Consider the following 22,852-nt stretch of genomic DNA (forward strand, 5'->3'; position numbering starts at 1 on the left):
GAAAGCTAACTCCAATAGCAAACACGTAAATAATTCACTTGAGACTGTAAGAGCTAAGCAGTCATTTCTATCTTTCAGGAAATAATGCTACATTGTAAATAACATTTTATCTTATCCAAAAGCAAGCAAGATGATTAATGGAGTCAATAAAAAGAGAATGCTCCAACCAAAAGACCTTGAGCTGGATGCTGATCAAAAAATGAGGAAAATATACATTCATATCTTGCTAGAATGAAAATACAGATTCTCTGCTTTACAACCTTTTCAGAAACTGATCACAGAAATAGTAAGTGACAGAAGATATAGTATCTATATTTATGAAGAAGCCAGAGGTAATACTCAGGTCAAAGGCTGCATTTACTAGAATCCCAGATCAGCATGCCAAAATAAGGCCTTACAGTGGGGTTCAGTTACCTAAACACTGTTGCTGAAGGCCATTTGAGATGCCCTAAGGTATCTGAGAAATCTATCTAGGGTCAGCAGCTTTGACACAGAGACCTAGAGGAATTACATATCCTTCAGAAGTGGAAGCTGGAAGACATGCAGGATATCATTCAGCCCTAAAAATGACACTGGATGCCCAGATTTAGGCAAACAAATACTGCCTTTAATGCTTAGCTTTATGTTTGCCATCTCAAAAGATGAAAAGAAGGAGAGGAGGAAAGGAGAAGAGAGGGAAGGGGACGGGATGGAATTTTACACTGCTCCAGGTTACTGTTAAGAAGCCAAAGATAATCAGGCTAGTGTCTTTTGCTTTAGAGTAATTCTGCATAGTCCAATTGATTTTTTGAAATATTATTATTATTATTGTTGTTGTTGTTGTTGTATTTTTATGACTACCATACATTATGGAGTTTACAGGTGCATTTAATTCAAAGGTGTATATATTACTGAAAAGAGTCATTAAGAAGTCAATAATACAGTAATTTGTTCTAAATGGTTTATAAACTAAAAGCTTTTTAACAGAAAGAAATGGAAAAATCTCTAGTAATTAGCAGTTTGATATATTGAGTAGAATAAGATAATCATAAGAGAAGCTGTATTTTAAGAGAGTAGTGATCCCCAGACATATATGTCCTAAGGAATGTTTTATTTCCTAGGGGGAAAAAAATGGAATGCGTTGAAAGAAAAGTACCACTCTGTTCAACAGTAAGTCTAAAAAAATATTACTAAAAATCAGTCTTTGGTTTCTTGTCTTTTCACAAAATCACTTGAAAGTGACAAATAGACATAACTGAAATGATTCAGAAAGTCAAATTGTATGGCTGGAATGAAGGTACAGAGTTCAGAATGGATCAGTCGAAAGAAGAATCAGTGCTATGAAGAGACACTGCAATTCTTTGGCTACTATGAAAGACAAAAGTTCCACCTAGTCCTGTGTGTTGCTGTCACAATCAACAGAGGCCAAGAGAGCCACCATGATGAGTAAAATAAGTGTTTGAACCTTGCCAGTTGGGATGTGATAAATATACTGATTTCTTTTAATACTTAGGAAGCTAAAGGAAGAAGTACATGCACCCATCTGTAGTATTGCTCTTCCCACATTCTTCTATTAGGATGGTGAAATAAGTGATATATGTGCTGCAAGTTGGGGTATCCCTTGGGGTATTCTCAAGGCATATTTTGAATCATGCCACTGATCAGTGAACTCTGAATCACAGAAATAATAAAATATACCAGGATAACAAAATACTGTGCTTTCTGTATAAATGTATATTGGTACACTTGAAATTGTAGATGGTATTGCCTCAACTAAACAAGTTTACCTACAATTCTGCCATTATGCAACAGTAAAGTCTCTCCCAAGCAGTTAGCTTAAGTAACCATAACCAGCTTAACATTACACGGAGCAGACTATTAGCCATTTACAGAGGATACTATAACCAACTACATCCCTTCTGCCTGACTAGTATGATTCAAAGTAGATCTGAAAACTGAGGACCTGCAACAATATGATCTCAATTATTATTTTCAGTAATAGAGTACAGCCAGTACCTCAACTGCAATGGTTTGTGACATGTATTTGTTTGCAGTCTTGATTAATCCTCTGCTTTTAAATGCCATCTTCCAAAATCAAAGGCTAACAAGCACAAACTGTATCCATAAAACAGCATCTCAATTTTATTCTCAATAGCTAAGTATTGAAATGCAAGCATACATTATAAATAGAAAAACAGCTGGCTTGGAGCACATTGCAAGCCACTAACACAGTTGAGGGATTTGAATGACATCATAACCCGTGAGAGCATGCTGCTGGCCAGCTGGTGTTATTTATAATATACTCATAATTGAGGAAAAATAAAAAGGCAAAAGTTAGGTATTACAGAACTAACAAAGTTAAATTCTCTCTTTCCCAGTGTCACTTAGATTATTAAAAGTAACTATGAAGATTGCTACTAAAAAGAAGAAAATCATGTAACAATTACAAGAGAGCATTTAAAATAAAAGTCAGAGAAGCCCTTCAAACTGGGCTACTTGAGTTACTACATTCATAGTACTGTAAATTCTAGGAAATTGTATGACTTCTGTGTGGTTGCTAAAGGATCGCACAGCTGTTTTATCCTATTTACAAGCAGGGCTCAACAACTCTTTTACTTTTAGCATATTACAAACTGCTATTTTAGGGTTAATAGCACAGAGAGTCAGAGGTTTTAATTGTTAGTCAGCATGTAGGCGTGCCAAGTTTAATAACATAAAGATGCATTTAAAACAAAGTAAACTGCCTGCCTGTCTTCTCTCTAGGTTAAAATAAATGAAATAAATAAAATACCTGTGTCTCTGCATGTGTGAAATGTGCACAGATGTACACAGGAATACAAAGGTATACAGACGATGCCTTTACCTATGGAAGTTTTTGTCTATTTGAAAAGCAGACACATACACACAGAAATGCAAAAATACACACAGCCACACGAAAGTTAACCAGAATACATTCTCTTATTTTCTGTGGCAGCGTAAGCTTTTTTTTGTCTGCTAACCCCATAGTCACTAATTCACATTCTTTTAAAGGGGAAAAAATATGCTTCTGTGCTCTAGTTTTAAAATGCAAAGGTATGATGTTATTTGTCACCATGCCCAAAAAAGTCCTTACTCGGTAACTTTGCCAGAAGAGGGAGAGAGAGAGAAGGCAAATGCTCCCCCAGCTGTTTCCTGTCTACAGTGTCTGTGTAATGTAGATAAATGTGAGGATTTTCTCTAAATCCCTCTTCTGTTTGCTAAATCTCACTGTCACTGCTAAAATCAGAGCAGATAGAGCCTGCGCAATGGAATAAAGTCCTCAATATTGAAATGTGACATTGCTCTCAACATCTCACATCTCTCTGGATTTCTTTTTTCTCATCATTACTGCTAACAAATTCATTTCCAGACTTTGCACTTTTAAGAAGCAATGGAAAAAATCAACAGTCTTTCAACACAATTAGTTAAGTGCTGCTTTTGTGATTTCTTGAAGGTAAATCTTTACTACTATTTCAAATAATTTTTTAGTTTTATTTTACTGTGTGTTGTCTGCTTCTGCTTTGAAGAGTATTGTGCACTTTTCAATAGCATTATTTTAGTATTAAGAATTATTTCTAAATTGCTGAACATGCAATTTTATGTGATCTGGAAAATGGCTGTATGTAATAGTTGCAATTACATAGATAAGTGTAAGGGTAAACTATTGCAGATACATGTCTTAAATGTCACTTCTGTTCAGAGAACTTCACAATATTTCAGTTATGTCATTATTAAAGAGTCCAACTACATCATTGTCTATATTGCTAATTAATGCTTCTGTACAAGAACTTTTAGCTGTTTTCTGCAGGTGCAGATTTTTACAGGAAAATGGGCATTGTACACATGTTAAGTTTCTGTAGTTTTGTTAAACACAGTTAGAGATAAAATCTTCATGCTTTCACACAGAAACTTTTAAGGGATGTTGTCACTGCAGCAATTTTCTGGCAGCACTGTTGCATTTGCTTGTTTTTTTGCTTTCATATGTTGAAAGTAAATGTGAAGTTCTGTTTGTTTTCTACGTTAGAACTCAGCTGCAACTCTTGCTGACCTTGCATATTTGTATAGCTCAAGCAACTGTATATAAAGAAAATTAAAATTCTCCTACTTGTTCTCCAAGTTTTTTCTTGTAGGGAGGGCTGATTCATGAAAGTTTGCATGTGAAGTTTCATGTTATGACCCTAGAATTTCTAGTCATTAATATAAGCTGTCATTAGGTAAATTTGGCTTCAGTACATGCATTGACCTCTGTTTCTGTCAATTGGCTCTTGTTCAACTTTCCATTATCAAGAAATTTATATCCTTCAAGAACTTTTTCTCTTTAGTGGCTTGAGGCACACTTATGCAGTTGACAGAATTCTCTTGTTTTAATTGCTTAGGGCCTAATTATTTTTTTAGAGAGTCTTACACTTAAGGACACTTACTCCCTTCCTTAATGTGATTCAAAAGAGCAAGACTGTAAATGCAATGGATGAAACCATTCTCTTAATGTATAAATGGGCATACTTTCCAGTCCACTTGAAAGGTGAAGCTGTATTTTTTTTAATGATGAGCAAAGCATTAAGAGACATAAAAGTAATGTGCTAGTTCTTCAGCTGATGCATCCTGCCAAGCTTCCTTGGAATCAATGGAACATATTGATTCAGGTTAAGATGTAGCCCTGATTTTCTTTAAAACAAAGTTAGCAGTATTTAAACCTTGATCCATCCTGAAGTACATATGCTTTATACATAACAAATGCTAGGGAATACTGTTATTAAATGCTAATTTTAAACTTTTACTATGACTTGGTAATTAGATCCAAAGACAGTGTAGCAAAATGAATATAACTTTTATTTTTTTCCTATAGTATATACTATCCATAAGAATTTTGGTCACATCAAGGTATTTATAATTATTATGAATGTCATTATGTTATTAAAATGACAAAGCATGTGAAGAATTCCTGTGCACAATTTGTGCCAATTGATAGCTTATTGGAAGAAGTGGATTTATATAGAATATTTTAGATGTAAAAGAGATGTGGACTGTTCATATGTGACATTCTTCTCTGGTGTCACTCTTCTGGACTGTTAAAAGAGGAATGCAGCAAAAGCTGGTTATTTTACTGAAGAAAAAAAAAAAAAAAAAAAAAAAAAAAAAAAAAAAAAAAAAAAAAAAAAAGAGGAAATTCCAGCTGTGAAAATATGGTCAGTCATTCTATGCAACCAAAAGAAGTGTTTAACCAGACTCATCCTGAACCTGTATTCAATTTCCAAATGTAATTAGATGCTTCAATAAACCCCACCCACATGCCAATGCATTTTCTTTTAAAGTCTCAACTTTCTAGTGAAACTGGGGACATTGTAAGGACTCTGTCTGTTTGCAAAGGACCTGAAGCAATACTGGATTATAACTTTGTCTTTTCTTAAGACTATTCTCCACAGACATAATGGGAACTTTGATTTAACTATGGACATATTGAATCAACTAATGTATTTAATTAAATTGATGAAGCAAAGTTAAAGTCTTAAACTATGTTTTGGAATTAGTTTTTATGCAACAGCATTTAATTTAAAAAGTAATTGAGTCCCAGAAACATGTTGATCTTTTCTCTCTTCCAAAGTTTTTAGTTGTTTGCAAGTACTTTACTGCTTTTAAATTTGGAGATAGAGTGTAGAAATTCTCTGTGGTTTATACTGTGCAGCCTTTTTGGCCTCCAGTAAAGGAAAAACAGTAGATAATCTGTTTTGTTGTAGTCCAGTGCTGATATTTATCTTAAAATGTAACCCAGCTGAAAAGTCTTGAAAAATACAAAATTGTTAAATGTCTGAGATTTATGTTTATTTCTGGCCCAAATATTAAAAAAGAACAAACTGTTAAATACATAACGTTCTTGTATTTATAATATCTTTCAGCCTTTTCAGCCTGTGTGCTAAACAGCTCTCTGCTTTACCTCCTCAGAACTAGGAACCATCTTAAACCACAGGTGCATAACATTAATCTTTAAAATTTAAAAATAAGGCAAGGGAAAAAAAAAAAAAAAAAAAAAAAAAAAAAAAAAAAAGTTAAAGAAGTTCATGTTTTTAAGATATGGAATAATTACAGGAAAAAATGCCATATGTTACCATTCATTTATAATGTGACCTTCCTCCATCTGCCACTGAAGTCATGTCCATGCATTAAAGCTTGTTGGTTTTTCCATGGCAAAGCTGGCTAAAGACTGTTGTGAATGGGAAAATAATTATTCTTTCTTTTTATGATATAACCTGGGATTTAGATTTGCTTGTTATTTTCGCAGTGGAAATATTATCAGGAAAAACAGAGGGGTACATTCTGACTTATTTATAGACTTTTTTCTTACTCAGCTTTGACTTAAGCTGAAATAGGGGACTCATCCAGCAAGATGCTAAGATCTCTTGCCAAGAAGAAAAGCATACTTACAAATTATTGACTTAAACGACAGAAGGCTCAATACCCCACTGGATCAGCTCTCGTATGACCAGACAATGGATAGTTTCATCAGTTTTTCAGAAGTCCAATGAAAAAATAAGAGGAACAAGTCCCAAAAAGAAACTTCAGGAAATACTAATCTTTTTTACTTCAGATACTAATGTAAGGAAGTTTTAAGCCAACTGTTAACTGTATATAACAGAAAGATTTATAACTTCTTACCTGACTGCAATACTAAAATAAACCTTTCAATAGAATGAAATTAAATGCAGATTTACATCCTTTGAAGACAGCATTTTTCTCAAATGATCTAAATCAGGTCAGAAAATGCATCAAGCACATTCTCTACTTTTCTGATACTAAACAGAAATAGATTTTCCCAGGACTCAAAAAAATGCTATGTTGAGTAAGACCTTCCTTTGATATTAACTGATACTAAAGGACGTAGACAAATGCAATTGCGCAAATTTACACCCACTGAGGATCAACCTTACTTCAAGCTTAATTCTTGGAAAAATGCTTTGCATCCAAATGTGAGGAAACATTCACCACTTGTATTTATACCTCATAGCCAAACCTGAACTAAGTAGACAGAGAAAGCATACGTGCTTCTGTATTAGTATCAGATACAAAAAATTATTTTACTATTTCTCCTCTTAGTTTCTTGAATGTTTCCAAATGTTAACCTGCCTGTAATAGAAGACTGGAAGAGCTACTGAATGTAGTCCCGTATTATAGAAGTTCCCATACAAACTCTTCAGTAACTTCAGCAAGTTCAATCTTTAAATGCTTTTCATTTTGTCTTAGTGTTTTCATTTGTAAAGTGTCTGGACAGCCACAGAGTTCTAATATTTTTTTTTTTTCCTCCAGGGCAAAATTTCCTTTCATCTAGTTAACAGCCATTTATTCTTATGATAACACTGTTGTTGTTTTTAAAAGTTAGTTAATAGCTCTTATATACATTTTCCACTTGACCCAGTGCATTGACAGACAGCTGTCATTTTCCCTATTAGCCTATCTGGGCACAAACAAAACAACATAAGGCTATCAAGTCTTTCTTACACTAACTGTTCTGGGTTTCCTGGGTTTCTTCATCATTCTATTGTACTATTCCATATCCTCCTCTAACAAGAGCAACTATTAATCATAATTCCTGCAAGGTTTTCTAACTGCATGTGAATGTGGACCAAGAATACTTGCTAGATTAAGTCATCAGTTTACCAAATGTTAAGTCTAGAATATGTAGATTGCAGCCTATCCTGATACTGTACATAGTGTTGAACAAATTACAGTACATATGCGCTATCAGTTTATACAGGTGAAGGATTCTTTTTTTTTTTTTAAGATCTCTTTGGGAAAGTGACAGAGTACTTGTGCTTCCTTGGCAGGTGAAGATGCACACTGTGTCCTACATTCATTTCTTCTACCTTGGCCTGTGTTTGCTTACCTTAACCAGTTCTGCTGCTGCTGGCCCAGAAACACTATGCGGTGCTGAGCTGGTTGATGCTCTTCAGTTCGTATGTGGAGACAGAGGCTTCTACTTCAGTAAGTCAACCCTTTCATTCAACTGCTAAATTTTCCCATGTCATCCATTAGAGTTTGTAACTGCTTTAAGCAAGCACATGAATTATTCAATCATGCTGCCAGGTACCAATAGTATGCTCCATCTCAGAGGCACCCATGCCTTCAACAACCATTAAATCTCAGTTAAGAATTGATATGTTCCTATATTCAGCTCTGAAATTTTGATGAATTTTACTTTTCTCACATATTACTGTTTTTAACTACTTACCAGCTGCTGCTATCATACCTGCTATGTTATTGCTTCTCCTGACCTGCCACTGAAAATAAGTGAAAGAAAGGACAAACTAGACCCAAGATATTCACAGGGAAGAACTGCACGTACCTATTATGTCAGACAATTCGTAAACAGTTTAAGTACACGTTGTATCATATTAAAAACACACAGATCTTCAACATCTGGTTTGAAAAAAATGGAAAAGCTGGAAGGCAGCAAGCAGCAAGCAGAAAGGCACTGTATCCAAGTATCCACATGCTATATCAGTTAAGTACAGGTGAAGGAAAATGCTTTCATGGTGAGATAATAAATAATAATTCCAGTACAGATAATAGATAAAATTAAGTGCATAACAGAGTGGATATATTAGTACTCAAATAACTTTTTGGAGCAAGATCTATGCTTGGAAAATAAACATCACAGTGCCTTCCTTTGCTGTGTTTTAGTTTGTGCAAAGCTCTTAGTACCTCCTCACAAGTACCATCAAGATCAAGAATAAACAAGATGTAAATAAAAGAAATCTACTTCCAATTTTCAACTTTTGCTATTCAAATGCTATATGGTTAAGGAAACTTTTAGCTAGGGGTATGTTCATTCTGAACTCATTCATGAATATATACATATATATACATATATATATATATATATTCAAAACAGACATGAAATAATTGTGTTCATAGAGCCTCTGAAATTAGTGCTTGCTCCTAAAAATATCGTTTCCCAGTCTATTCTTGTCTGAAGTTACCTGTCTTTCAGGTCCTCAGTTCACTTTCCAAAAAAGAATATTACTAAGAGAAGGAAATGTGCAGTGGTTAGGCTTTAAAGACAAGAATCAAACTGAGCACTGTTTTTATTTTCCTATGTATTTTTATATTCCTTGCAAAGTCTATGGTTTGTTTAGAAACTTTTTCAATCCTTGTTTTATCCCAACAATTCTTGCCTTCCAAGATTTCACTTTCATCTTTCTAATCAGGTTTCCCCTACATCATTCCTGTTCATTTCTACTCCTGGATTTATTGATTTCAAAATTTATCTCCTTGCTTGGAATAAAAACAGAGCTGGGGAAATCCAGACTGTTGGACCTTGAATTTACAGAAAATCTGGATTACCTCTACATACAAATGCTGATATTTTCATTTTCTTCTTCATACATTCATTAAAGTTTACCCTTTGAATCCAGACACCTTAGTTTTATGTACGTGCTGTAATTCATTAAAGCACTCAGAAAGAAATTTTCATTTATCTACCAGTTCTTTATTTGTTCACTTAAACGCCACAATCTATTGCAATCACCAGCAGACAAGTTACCCTTAATGGACTATTTGAGTAGCATACATATGCTTTCTTTTAATGATTTGAAGGAATTCAAAGGAAGATGTTCTTATTCCCATCTTTTTCTACATCAAAAATCAATGAGACAATTTAATTTATTGTTAGAACAGCATAGTTTTTATTTATTTATTTTCTTAACTGCGTGTGGAACAGGCTGGGTTTCTGAAGTTTTAAAGGAGTTCATAACCCATGCAGCCTTGAGTTTTGCTGGCATCAGTAGAGGCTTTCTCTCTAGATTTCTTTCTTGTGTGCTTACATTCTAAGTTTTTACTTGAAATTAATATAACTGTTGACACCATGAAGTTCTACTTTTTCTTGTGTGAAAGACTATGAAAGATTTTACAAATGAATGACCAACGTGTTTTAATAAAATCTTACACAGACTGCAACAAGAAATTTATAAAGGTAAAATCTGGCCCTTGAGTGCCAAGTAATGTGCGCCCCATGCCTGGCTCTACTATTGATTCATGAGGTATCTATTTAATCTGTTTTAGTGTTCTTCCTCTTAGTGTATAATAAAAAATATAGAGAGTTCTTTGGTAAAACAGCTTCAGAACCTCTTATCAACTGTACTACAGAATGCAACATATTACTGAAAGTTTAAATGTTGCTCAACCTAACAGTACTTTTAAGAAGACTACATTGTTTTCAGCAGTAAAAATACAGTGAACTTTTCTCTTTTACAGTGAAGAGGATATCAATTTAAATTGTATTTTAAGCCCTCTATTCTCATCATTTTGTTCCTTTACACAACAAATAATCAGTGATTATGTGTGTCTTTAAATTGCTCACAAAATACCTCTGAGGGAAGGTTTTCTTCACTGGAGCCTTGAAATATACCTATTAGCCAAGGTGTAACTCCTGGTTCAGATTCAAGGTCAAAGTTTCTGACTATTCCTTGGAAGTTGTGGGTGGAAATGAAGATAGAATTAATTGTGATACCTTACATTGAAAGACTACTCCACAACCATATAACTACATCTACTGCTAGGAATGGAATAATTTTTTTTTTTCTTTATATACTCTGCTCATGAAAACTAACTTCCTACCTATAAAAAGCAATTCATTACAGCTTCTGAAGAGATGCCCGAGCTGCTTACCACACACAAAGACTAGTACTGACTTCAAGAGGAAATCAAAAGGTGTTTCTAACACTTGTTTTCTTCAAGAGGTGGATTAGCAAGAAGTATTTTTTTTAAAGTTATTTTGGGGAGAACACTGCACAAATCCTGAAGTGGACAATCCGTTTTTTCCCTCAGTCATATTTAACCCCAACCAGAACTGTTTCTTGAGTAGATTCTTCCCAACTATGATTCATTAATGAAGCTTCTTGCCATCTTGTGTCTAGCAATGTCTCTCTCTAGTTGAACTTCTGCTACTGAATTTCCCATGCACCCGTTAATATTAGGAGAAGCCAACAAATAGGGAGCCTGGCCACAACTTGCTTCTCCTTGGAGGTGAACCTCCCAAAGAAAACAAGTGGCTAGATACAACTTAGACAAAACTCTTTCCGTTACAGTTTCTCAGTTCTCAAAAACTTTGTGTTTAACAGTCATGAAGCAAATGGGATGCCTGTTGTTTTTATTTGAACCTTAGCGCCTAGAAAGGTCTACTGTGCAATTACAAAACAATTCTGAAGTTAAATATGTTGGAAAAACTGAAAGTGTGGAATAGGGGAAATGTACAGAAAAGATAACCTAGGAGGGGGGAAAATTCTGTTTGAAATAGGCTAGTCTTATCACAAGCATTTACTTCTTACTCTAGTCAAAAAAATAAAACTTTTTTTTTTTTTCCATGTAAGTTAAATTTGATTTAATTTGATGGACAAACATTCATTCTAGCTCACGTTGTTTCCTAAGGTAAAGCAAACAAACAAACAAACAAAAAAAAAAAACAAAAAACAGCAAGTGCACTTTGCTCTAAGAAGAAAATACCATATTATATTTTCATTTAGTTTCTTCCCTTTTAAAAATATGCATTTTTCTTTCCCATTACATGGATAGCAGTTTGGCTAACAGTATATGCAAATGCCAATAAAGAAATAGCTCACTTATTTCTTTGGATACTTTTGATCATTCCAACCTCTAAAGCCCAGGTTAAATGACAGTAATAACTTTGAGCTATAGCAGAAAATCAACTTCAGGAATTAAAATGAGTCTCCTGAATCTTCAAAAGCATCATTTGCACAGAAAAGGAGGAACTGAATTTAGAAACCTGACAGCACATAGTTTGTCTCATTTTCTTCAGAGAATGGATAACAACCTAGCACAGGCTTCTATATTACAAGTGTGAATCTTTAACTACTCCATATCTGTAGGAGCAATGAATCACTAGCTCCTCTGTGTGCTCCTAATTGAAAGGAACTGCAATGTTACCAGAACAGGAATGGAGTGCTGAAAAGCTGTGGTGGACACATAGAATTCACAGTGTCAGTGACAATCCTAGACTAGTGCAAAGAAAATTAGTTATCTTGGCTATGTCCACACAGCAAGATCTGAGAGTGTTTTTAAGTTAATTGGTTTGGCTACATGCCCCATCCATGTCCACATCCTGCATCCATGGAATATTTTAATCTATTCCTCACTCTTTATCCTCAGGTTCCTTACATCTTACATGGAAATTGTAGACTGGAAAGGAGCTAAGGTGCAATTCTGCCAAGCCCAGAGTATCAGTGCTCAGGGAACTAGAGCTATAGATACAATTACTGACACATTTGTAAAGCAAAAGACAGCTGGGGCTTCCAAAGTGGTAACACTGTACAGACAAATAACTGATTGATGTTTTGAGTATGCTATGTTGCCCACTGTAGTAATCATTGAGTAAATTCTCTGAAAATAAGCCTGTTTTTAAGATAATTTTGTTCTTATTTACCATGTTAAGAATGACTTGAAGGGGCTCAAAAAGGCTAGGCTTAGTTTAGTGAGGTTAATATTCTTAAGCTACCTCTTTAATAACAGAAATAGAAATTCAGCTTTCTCTATCCATAGATGAGAGACCGAGTCCAGTAGGATTTAGTTTTTAACACAGACTAAATTTAGACTCTATGTACAAGTCTCCTTTACAACTACTTCTTCTGTCCCCAGGGATTTCATTACCTTTCAGTCTTTTCACCATGAGGGACTGCAGCAATACTTATAATTTTGAGTAGAGCGGAAGCAAGCCATTGATCAAAAGTTCATGCTGAAACATCTCTGAAATAAGTCCTGGTTACTAAAGCCAAGTAAGTGTAGTTTCTCCAGAAGTGCAATTTACATATGTTCTTATTAGGTGTTAGACATGGGACATACTAGTGCATTTTAAGTTTGCCTTTATCTATGCACTAGACAAAGTTTCAAATTGGGTCTCAAATCACATAAAGCTGTTATTTGAAATTTTATTCTTCAACTGCAGTTAGCTATATGTATATTTAATACAATGTTTAGTCTCATGTTGGATAAAATCACTCAAAGAAGCACTTGGCAAGACCAGCATTTATTCTTGGCATAGTTGCCCCTCTTACTTTTCCACTGAATCTTAAATACCAAGAAAAATCCCTTCACTGACTTCAGTTCATATATTTTATGCCAAAACTTTTCATGTGGATGTCTTCATTTGTCCTGGTATTAATAATGAGTTCTCAATATTTGATCAACAGCAGGAACTGTCACAAAGCAAATTGTTCACTTTACTGGAACTACAGCCTCTAAATTAAAACCTCTTTACTTGAGCATCTAGGGTAATCTATAGCAAGTACTCATTCAATGAAAGAAATTCATACAGCCATTTCTCTAAAGCTTATTTGACATTTTAGCTCTTCCACATCTGTTCATAACTCTCTCACTGAAAATCAAGTAGACCTAAATCTATTTTCATTTCAGAGCTTTTCTGAAAAAGAATGCCTCTGAAATTATTTATAAAATTGTCCTCAAATGCCAATATTTGCCTACAGTACAAGTTGAACTGATCAAAAAGATGACAACAAATGAAAAGGGTACCAACAGTTCATTCGTTTCTCATTCTAAAAAATACCAAAAAAAAAAGGAGCACACCTACACTGTCACTGTAAGTGAAAGTTGCCTATTTCAACTAAAATACTGTACATTAGACACTGTTTGACCCATAACTTTTAGAATAATAGGATATATCAATTTTCTTACTCTACTAAAATGAGAAATGTGAAATACTGTCTTCTTTTCGGAATCTTTAAGCATTACATAGGTGAGCTTTTCTTGCCATATTATCTCAACAATTTGTAGTTTAACTTGCCGATTGCCTCCAATTCCTGGGAAATTATTGTGGAATTCTTTAGAAAATTGTTTTTAATTCCTTAGGTAAGCTTGAATCTGAAGCAGACATAAGTTTTAGACACTTGTGTTTTCTAACTGTATCCAATATAGTCAAATCTAATGTGCTTTTAGTGATCTTAAGAGAAATGAGTGTAACATGTTTATTTATCTCATATCAAATCCTTTGTTAGTAAAAACCAGAACAACCCTATGTCAAAGAAATAATATCAAGTTATACCTGAAATGGCTCATCTTTCCCTTTTCTGACTCTACAGGGAATTTATTTCTCATCCTCTTTTTGAAATTCAGCTGTGATCTCATTTTCTCATCTATGAAATGTAGGTGCTACAGAATAAGAACAACTGCCAAAGAAGACCCTTTCACTTTCTTACATGCCCATGTAAGTGTAGGTGTAGAGAAAGCATCCTGCTAAAGCACTTTCTGTAGAAAACTACGGCCTACTTCCAAACCTGCAAGTGTATAATTTTATTTTTTTATATATACATAGAATTATTAGTTTGTAGTGTTGGCGTAGTTTCTTGATGAGCAGAAATTTACACAACACTGTGAGTAAGCAGAAAAAGAATGGTCTGGCTCAGACCATGACACCATTCTGACTCAGTCCAGCTCTGTGAACAAAATGGTTTTCTTTCAGAAAATGAATATTCTAACAATACTTCATAACTTTTTCTATCATCTCCAAACTAATACCTCCAACCACTATAAACAGCAGCTTCTAAGGAAAGTAGGTAATACTGAAAACTGTTTTGACTTCAACAGAATGTTCATTATCAGCCATTTATTACTAAGGTAATGGACAAAATATTCCGCACACAAACTCTTTGCTTCACATCTTGCTATTTTCAAGAATATTTTTAAATGGTAAAGCTTAAATGGTTAAGTGAAAGTGTTGTGAGTAAAATGGTACAGAGAAGAAGTTGTAATCTGAAAAGATGAAAACATTCCTAATTAGCTCTGATGGCTTTATGGTACTGTATAAAAGGCTCCTGTATTACAGTAGAGAGATTTCTTTTCAGACATACATAAAATATACTGAAGTTTCCTTTTAACTCAGCCCCATCAAAATGACTGGATAAAAGCTTCTACTATTGCAATGAATTTTTAATAGCTTTTTTTTTTTTTGGTAACTCTTTATTGATTACTTCGGGTTACATGAAAGCTAATAAGGACAGTTATTTTAGGTTAAGACAGCAAATTTAAAATTAATATAACTCATACCTTGAAATTGCTGTAGTCAAGTAAGGTGTAATAATTTGTTTCTACAACCCCTGGATTCCTGAATTACTAGTCAACAGGTCTTCCATGAAAAAACTTTCCTACGTATTTCAAGTTTTATGTTTCTTTCCATTAAAGTTTCCAGCCTTTCACAGACATATTTAGTTTGGCAGGAAGAATGTGGTGACTCATAGACTGAAGAGATTTGAGAGCAAGCTACTGAAAATGTATCTAATTTCTTCTTGTGTAATTTGGGAGCAAGCTACTGATAGTATGTCTAATTTTCCTAGTTTAATCAGATGTATTATTGGCAAATAAATGTCCTGAATAAAAGCCATGTTTATTTCTGAAATATATAGCTAATATTAAACCCAAAAACACCACTCATCTTTGCTTTTAGAACACTTATGTTTTTTCCTAATTGTTTCTGGCATTATACTCTAAATCAATAGGCACTGAATGAAAACAGATATATTACTAAAATCATTTGCATTATGCCCCTATTTACATTTTCAAATTCAGAAATACAAGCTTTTTCTTGCTGATTTTTTTCCTCTTCTTTTTGAGGGAGAATAAACATATAGGAGGAATTGGTGATGTTATTCCTCTGTGATTCATATGGAGAATAGATGTATTAGAAAGGTTCTCATATATATTTATTTATGATTCTATTGTTGTTTATGCCTCTTTTCAGACTAAAGTCTCTTTTAAATTAAGTTCTTCCTAGACAATTTGTGACAAATGTATAGTTTTCATTTATCCAAATACAGACTGAACCTTTCTGAAGGATCAAGATTTAAAAAACCTTGATCCAGTACAGAAGGAGATTCTTCTTCACATTTACTCCATCTACTTCCAGTCTCTTAAATGAGATATTGTTCTGAGGAGCTTACCAAGCTCATTTTACAATTGGTGAAAGGAGTTAGAAGCTTTCAGAGCTCTCTGTAAGTTATGGATATGCCATAGCACAGGCCTTTCCTTTTTCTCTAAATTAAGTAAGGAAGTGATGGCAACTGCACCATTAAGTTATTTAAGTTAGCGGAATAAGGACTCTCCATTAAATCCTATAAGGTGTACTCGTAAGTATCATACAGGAATGTTGTGTCAGGCTTGGACTGCCCCTTGTTCTTTTTCTGCCTCAAGGTTTCCCATGATAGATATGTTTAATACATCCTCACCAGACAGGTGTTAGGCTTCTCCTTAGGAAGAACTCTGAGTACCTTACAAGAGGCAGATAAGAGTAGTGTTGATAATGAAAATATGGTATTAATACATTTCCTATTAAAAAATAAAACCCTATAAGTAGCATTTTATCTGCAATCTATTAGCAATAGTTTTATTGCTGCAGTTATCAAGGTCTAATAAAAAATCATTTTCCCATCTTTATTGGTTAAGTGCCAAAACTTTTATCCATTATGCTCTGGCTATTAACTTTTATTCAGTAGCCTTTATCTTAGCTGTGTGTGTAATAGTCTGCTGAGAAACAATGAAGTATGAATTTGTATTTAGTTCAATCCATTATTTACTCTGAAACTCAAAAAGAATAGCTTCTTATGTCTCTGTTATTTATCCATATCAAATATTGTTGCTAACTTAACTGCTAATGATCATTCATGCAGGAATTGGATTTTTCTTACTGTGAGCAATGTCCTGGAAAACAAGTACAACTTTAGCTAACCTAGTAAGATTTGAGTAAAACTTGAAATCTCTAGCTAAAAGACAAGCACTTTGCATGTGTTTTGAGACTAGGTGATCTTAAAGGTCTTTCCAACCTTAATGATTCTATGATTTTATTCTATGAAAAATAAGTAATACTTCTTCATATTTTATTCCCTGCATAATAAGGCAAAATGCATTTATCCTTGTAACAAAAAAAAAAAAAAAAAAACAAAAAAAACCAATTCTTTATATTGCTATTCACAGTGATTCATTCCTAGTGCTATGAATGTGTGTGGCCCAGCAGTTTCCTGACAATAACAATACTTGCAACCTAGAGTGATATCTAAACACAAAAATCATACCTCATTAAAGAAGCAATTTCTCCACTGAAATGTATGAAGTATCAAGATGGAGAATGATTCCAGAATGATGCTCAAGTACAGGTTTGAGATACTCAGTGATAAATCAGACATTCTGAAGGTTTAATTTATAACTACTCGTGATGTTTTAAGATCAACTTTAAAAGCAAATACACAACTGAAATAAGTAAGAACCCTTCCTGAAGTAGTTAGCCATTCACTGAGTTGAATCAACAGCGCAATGCCCCTCTACCATCCTCACTGGAGTTTCTCCCTTCACTCAAGATGATACAGAAACTCTATAGGACCACTCCAGAGATAGTTGCATTCCATAACATTTAAAGTGATGACTTCACTGGAAACTGATAAAATTTCCAAAACAGCTAGGAGAGTAAGAATTAGTAGGTCATTTGGATTTTGACAGACTGTTAAGATGAAATATTTTAAAGCAATCACAGAACCACATAAAAACAAAACAAACAATCAAAAACCAGAGTTTATGCAATATACCATTCCCAGACTTTGGGGAAAATGGTTAGGAATGGGAGCCATGCTTGTTTCTATAGTGTTCTCTGACTTCACAATTATATATTGACTTCCACATTTAAAAGTCATGCAAGGTGATCTTGTATAAGATACTCACATGATCTTGTATAATATACTCAAGCACTCATAAAATTCTGTCTATTATTAAGGAATTAGATACAGTAGATAATATAGCTATCCAAAGATAGAACTATTTCAAAAACTGGAGTAGTCTAACTGATGTGTTCATTCAAAAGACAACAAGGATATTTTTGTTTTGCAAACAATGAAACAAAATTCTATAACAGCACCTCTAATGGCTTTAAGTGAACAAGTATATTTTTTACTACATAATCATATTTTAGTTTCTGAAAGCTATTTCCTGTTATCACTAAGAAGACTTACAAAATAAGCAGAAATGATAAGTGGTGATATTCTTATTGTCTGCTGCTTTTTTCAAAAATAAATTTATATTCTATTATGAAACAGGTAAATCTCAGATCTGTGAAATGACCGAAATTTATTGAATAAATCAGATACTAAGCTCCTGTCAAGAATCAAATAACCACTTAACTTATCTTTATGAAACAGGTGGGAGGGCCTTGGTTTTAATTTTTGTAGGGTTATAATATCAAAAAAGCACGTATCTGCAGTTTCACATTGCAGAAAAAACAAACAAAAAAAAAGGTTGTGAAAGAAAAGCTGTTATATAGTATAATAAGGAAGGGAGAAATATGTTACTAGAGGGGAAAAATAGTGAAACAACATTCATGTATTTTTTCTAAAATTCTGTTGTTCAAATCTGGATGTTGGTTTGAGGAAGTCGACCCTCAAAATAGAAAAAAAAAAACAAAAACAAAAAACAACAACAACAAAAAAACCAAAACAAAAGCAACAACAAAAAAAGCTTCACAGACAAACAAACAACTTTTTTCTATCATTTTGTTTTGTTTTGTTTTAGTATGTGTCTTTAAATAATCCCGGCAAGCCTTATTCAAGAGTTCCTTCACTTTACAATCCACTATTAGGAATCAATGGAGTCAAGATTATCTGCTAACTTCAATTGACTTTGACTCAGTGCAGTGAGGATAGTGTAAGTTAATTTGAGGAGTTAATCATATTCACCTGAGAAAACACTGATTGTTGATTTTCCTGGGAATTTGGCCATAAGCATCATTGGACCACAGATATTTTCCCTTGACTGGATTCCCATAGGTTTGTAACCAATCATCTGTTTTTCCGAAGATCTACCAGCTAAAATTTTGATAGTTTTTCCCCCTTTGTCATAAATATAGTAAATATTATTTATCTTATGCAATCCATAGGTACTTCTTGTGCCTGATTAGAAAAAGGAAATTACACATCAGGAAACTCATTATAACATCAAGCAGTTGCACTACAAACCTACCTGAGAGATTTGTAACGTACATTTAAAACTCATCTACCACTCATAGAGAACGTAAACTATTAAGATTACCAATTTGTTTCAGGTGTTTCTTGAAATGCCTTAACTGTTCTAGGTTTTGTGTTATCTAAATGCCCACATCTAAAAGCTTGAGACATAACTTTTTAGAACTGTTGATCTATTTTCAAAATAAATAGTTTATACCCTATTTTCAAAATAGGGTATAAGTCTCTTGAACACTCAGCAAGACTTTGGAAGACTCCAAAAGGGATATGCAGCAGACATACAAAGTTTAGTAGTCAATGAAGAGGCAGACAGATACTCAAGAGATTTTCAGAAGCAAGAATGAATCTAAATTTCCACTGAAATAAATGATAGATGGTCCTAGACAATTCTTTAGTCCCCTTCTAGGCAAATATCTGTGGTTTTAGTCACTGTAATGATTTTGGAAACAGGAGTCAGGTTCCTTAACTACTTGTCTTACTTCAGCTATGGAACTTATCAAATGCTGGTGAAAAAGCTACCACTATCAAAAGCCCTTTAAAATAAGAGTTGGCATAATGACTTAGCTTCCTCTCTGACGTGAAACATACTAATACGCTTAGGATGAAATCTTCTTATTTCTAGCATAAGTATGTGAGGCATCGGATGAAAGCTAATAATTTCCCAAGTGAGCTAAAAATAATGAAGGCTGAATTTGAATAAGTATTCAAAAGAGGCGTTCTGAAACAGACAGTGGTTAATAAGAACTATGAATTCTACCCTTCTACTAACCTTATTTGCAAGATGCCGAGGTGTGAATATGGATCACAAACATTATTATAGGATGAAGACTGAACATCAGAAAAGTAATAATCATTGCAGGAAGTTTGACAATTCATATTTTATTGTTTGGCTTATCCTATATACTGGAAACTGTAATTAAAAATCTCTCAGAATTCTTTAGAAGTTATGTTCACATGAGATCTTGTTTTGAAATTCCAAGCACTTGTCATTTTCCAATGAAATGAGAGCATCTGACAGCAACTAAATTTGTCACCATAATGTTAAATGCACAGTATTATAGGGAGTAAGGTAATTCACAGGATTTCTTTTAAGTATTAGTTTGTGCAACCACAAATCATGTAGGAGTGTATGAATTGAATGCATTTTTAAATAGGTACGGTCACTAAAACAGAAGAGCTTAATGAAAAAAACAGTGACTGAAACTGTGGTTCTTTAAATTCCTTAAAATCAGGAAATGTTAACCATAATTTTGTCACTTTAAGTGGTCACAGGTCAACTAGTGTTACATTATGTCACAGCTTTTTTAAATAAAAATTATGTTTGTAGTTACACAGGGATGCATGCTTCTTTGGAGAAAGAATAAACCAGTCAAATATTTACTTTTTCCTTCATTATCTAATGGGTGGTCTAGTGCCCTATTGATTTCCAAGTTCCAAATGCTACAGACAAAAATAATATTTTTCTCATAAACTCTTCTAGAGTGCTCATCACAGAAGTATTTGTTATGCTCAGACAAATGCATTGCACCATACAACTTCTCAGAAGATTACTTGTTTCTATGAGCATTTATAAGGCTTTTTGACTTATTAATTGTATTTCCAAAGGGAGATGGCAAAGATTGATTCAGTAAAGACATTTTAAATTTTTTGTTCATGCTATGTATATTCAAAACAAGATACAAATACCATTGATATTAACCCAGAGATAGAGTCAAGCAGCATTGATCCTCTGTATAGAGGAAATGTGCCCTATTCTACTTGAACTAACAAAACACTTTTAACAAGCAACTTAGAATCAAAAGCAACCTAAGCTTCCTCTCCCTTTCTTCAAAACTAAGCATCTTTCCAAAGCATCATTACCCTCTTCTGTTGCCACTGCGGCAACAGAAATTACCTCATTCCTGAGAGCTGCACAAATTCCAGAGCAGCTGCTGTGCATCAGCAAAGCACTGACCAGGAATAGTTTTCATTGCCAAGTGGCTGGTGATAAATAGAATTCTGTGCAGAATCATCTAAAATTGTAATTGATTGAAATCTCTTGGTCCAGAGATGTCATTTTATATAAATACATTTAAAACAAGACAGAATATAAAACATTTGCAGCTCATGTAGAAGCTGAAGAAAGTTGGTACAGAAAAGCCCTATGGTTGTTTGCAAAAATTCATAGTGTGCTGTGGTTATGGAAACACCTCTCAGAGTTACAAGCTAAGCCTTTAGCTGGAATAAGTAACTTCCTGTCTCCAGTAACGGCAACATAAATTAGGCTTATCCATTCATGGCTAGTATTCTGATCCTACCAACAGGATGGGAATTCATTCAAATAATTTTACAGTGTGAATGTCAGGAGAGACCACCACTGCATTTCTCATATATGAATAAACTGTTTTTCACATATCACCTTGTGCTGCCAAGGGACAGTAATCTCATTTTAAAAAATCCATGTTATGTGACGATTTGTTTTTTCTTCCTGCTTCCCCCATGCTTTATCACCAGTACTGCAAACAGCACTAGGAAAACTGTTCATTCTGAACAGTCTAAACAGGTACATATGATTTTGTTGCTTAAGTCCATAACTGCCTTTGGCTGGGCATTTTCAAAGGAAACGAGAGTGTGTTATTTCTATATTGTCAGTTTTGCTGGTTTCTCATAGTCTCAAAATACAGATACATGGCTAGGAAAACTTTGGTGTAATTCTGTACCAACAACAGATTGTTTTCTTACTGAAACAACTATAATCACAGAAAAATTCTGGATGAAATAGGCAGTTAAAATCTGAAAGTCCCGTTATTCTTATTTTGAGTCAGTACAGAAAATCTACCTTTTCTATGAACCACTTCTACTTCTTCAGTTTCCATCACATACATATGCTGTGTTGCAAACAGTCATAATTCTCTTTTAAACTACTGCTTTGATTTCATTTTAGACACATTTAAACTACTGCAATTTAGCTGCTGGCCACTTGATTTCAGTGCAGCCAGTGAGAAAGCATGTGATTCAACGACCCTGAGTTCACTGAGATTACTGGAAAACCAAAACAAGGGTTTGGAAGTCCAGTGCTTTAACACATAAAGAAATACATTAAATACTTCAAAAGATATAAAATTCTTAGAACTGTTGGACAGGCTTCTGTGTGTGAACTTTCCTGCCCAAGCAACATTGCTAAATACCGTGACTCCAATCAGAAGGCTGACATCATGTTCTTGTGTAATTCATAACCTTATAACTCAGTGTCACTTTTTAAAATGCTTCATGTGTGCATTCAGCAGCTTAAAATCTCAACTGTCAGATATTAAATAATGGGCAGATCAGGAGGTTTATTTTGAAATATGAATACTTTATATTTTTCAGGAGGGAGAAAAAAAGTAAAGGTTGTTTAGCCAATGTTAACACTAGAAGCCTAGTCAAACAATAATCAGGAATCACCAACTGGAAGGAAAGTTAATCCCAATCATTTTGATGGACAAGAGTAAACTTAAACTTTTACAATACAACTGGGACAAAGTACACCTAAATGCACAAAGTAACAAATGCCATCAAGATCTTACAGAGCTGAGTAAATGGTATGCGTAAACAGCTAAATTAATATCATAAAGGTTAGGCCCAACAACAACAAGCAATGGAGAACAGATGCTCAAAATACAATCTTCATCTCCTTTTCTTCAAAACTAAGTATCTTTCCAAAGCATCATCTGCTGCCATTGCAAAAATCACCTCATTCCTGAGAGCTGCACAAATTCCAGAGCTGCTGCTGTGCATCAGCAACTCACTGAACAGTGCTTTCATTGCCAAGTGGCTGGTGATAAACAGAATTCAGTGCTGCCAGGTATTTGTAAAGGAAGTGA

General features: G+C 34.0%; 1 protein-coding gene across 1 annotated transcript in view; it reads left to right on the top strand.

Moving 5' to 3' along the window:
* The first annotated feature begins 3,158 nt into the window (after positions 1-3,158).
* The window catches only part of IGF1 (insulin like growth factor 1), a 51,846-nt gene continuing 32,152 nt past the window's right edge, over positions 3,159-22,852 (top strand). Inside the window, exons 1-2 of the mRNA XM_072326435.1 lie at positions 3,159-3,451; positions 7,815-7,971. Coding sequence (XP_072182536.1) covers positions 3,389-3,451; positions 7,815-7,971 — 220 coding nt within the window. The 5' untranslated portion in view covers positions 3,159-3,388. The remainder of the gene's footprint in view (positions 3,452-7,814; positions 7,972-22,852) is intronic.

The sequence above is a fragment of the Excalfactoria chinensis genome, chromosome 1 (assembly GCF_039878825.1).
Source record: "Excalfactoria chinensis isolate bCotChi1 chromosome 1, bCotChi1.hap2, whole genome shotgun sequence".
Taxonomy (NCBI): Eukaryota; Metazoa; Chordata; class Aves; order Galliformes; family Phasianidae; genus Excalfactoria; species Excalfactoria chinensis.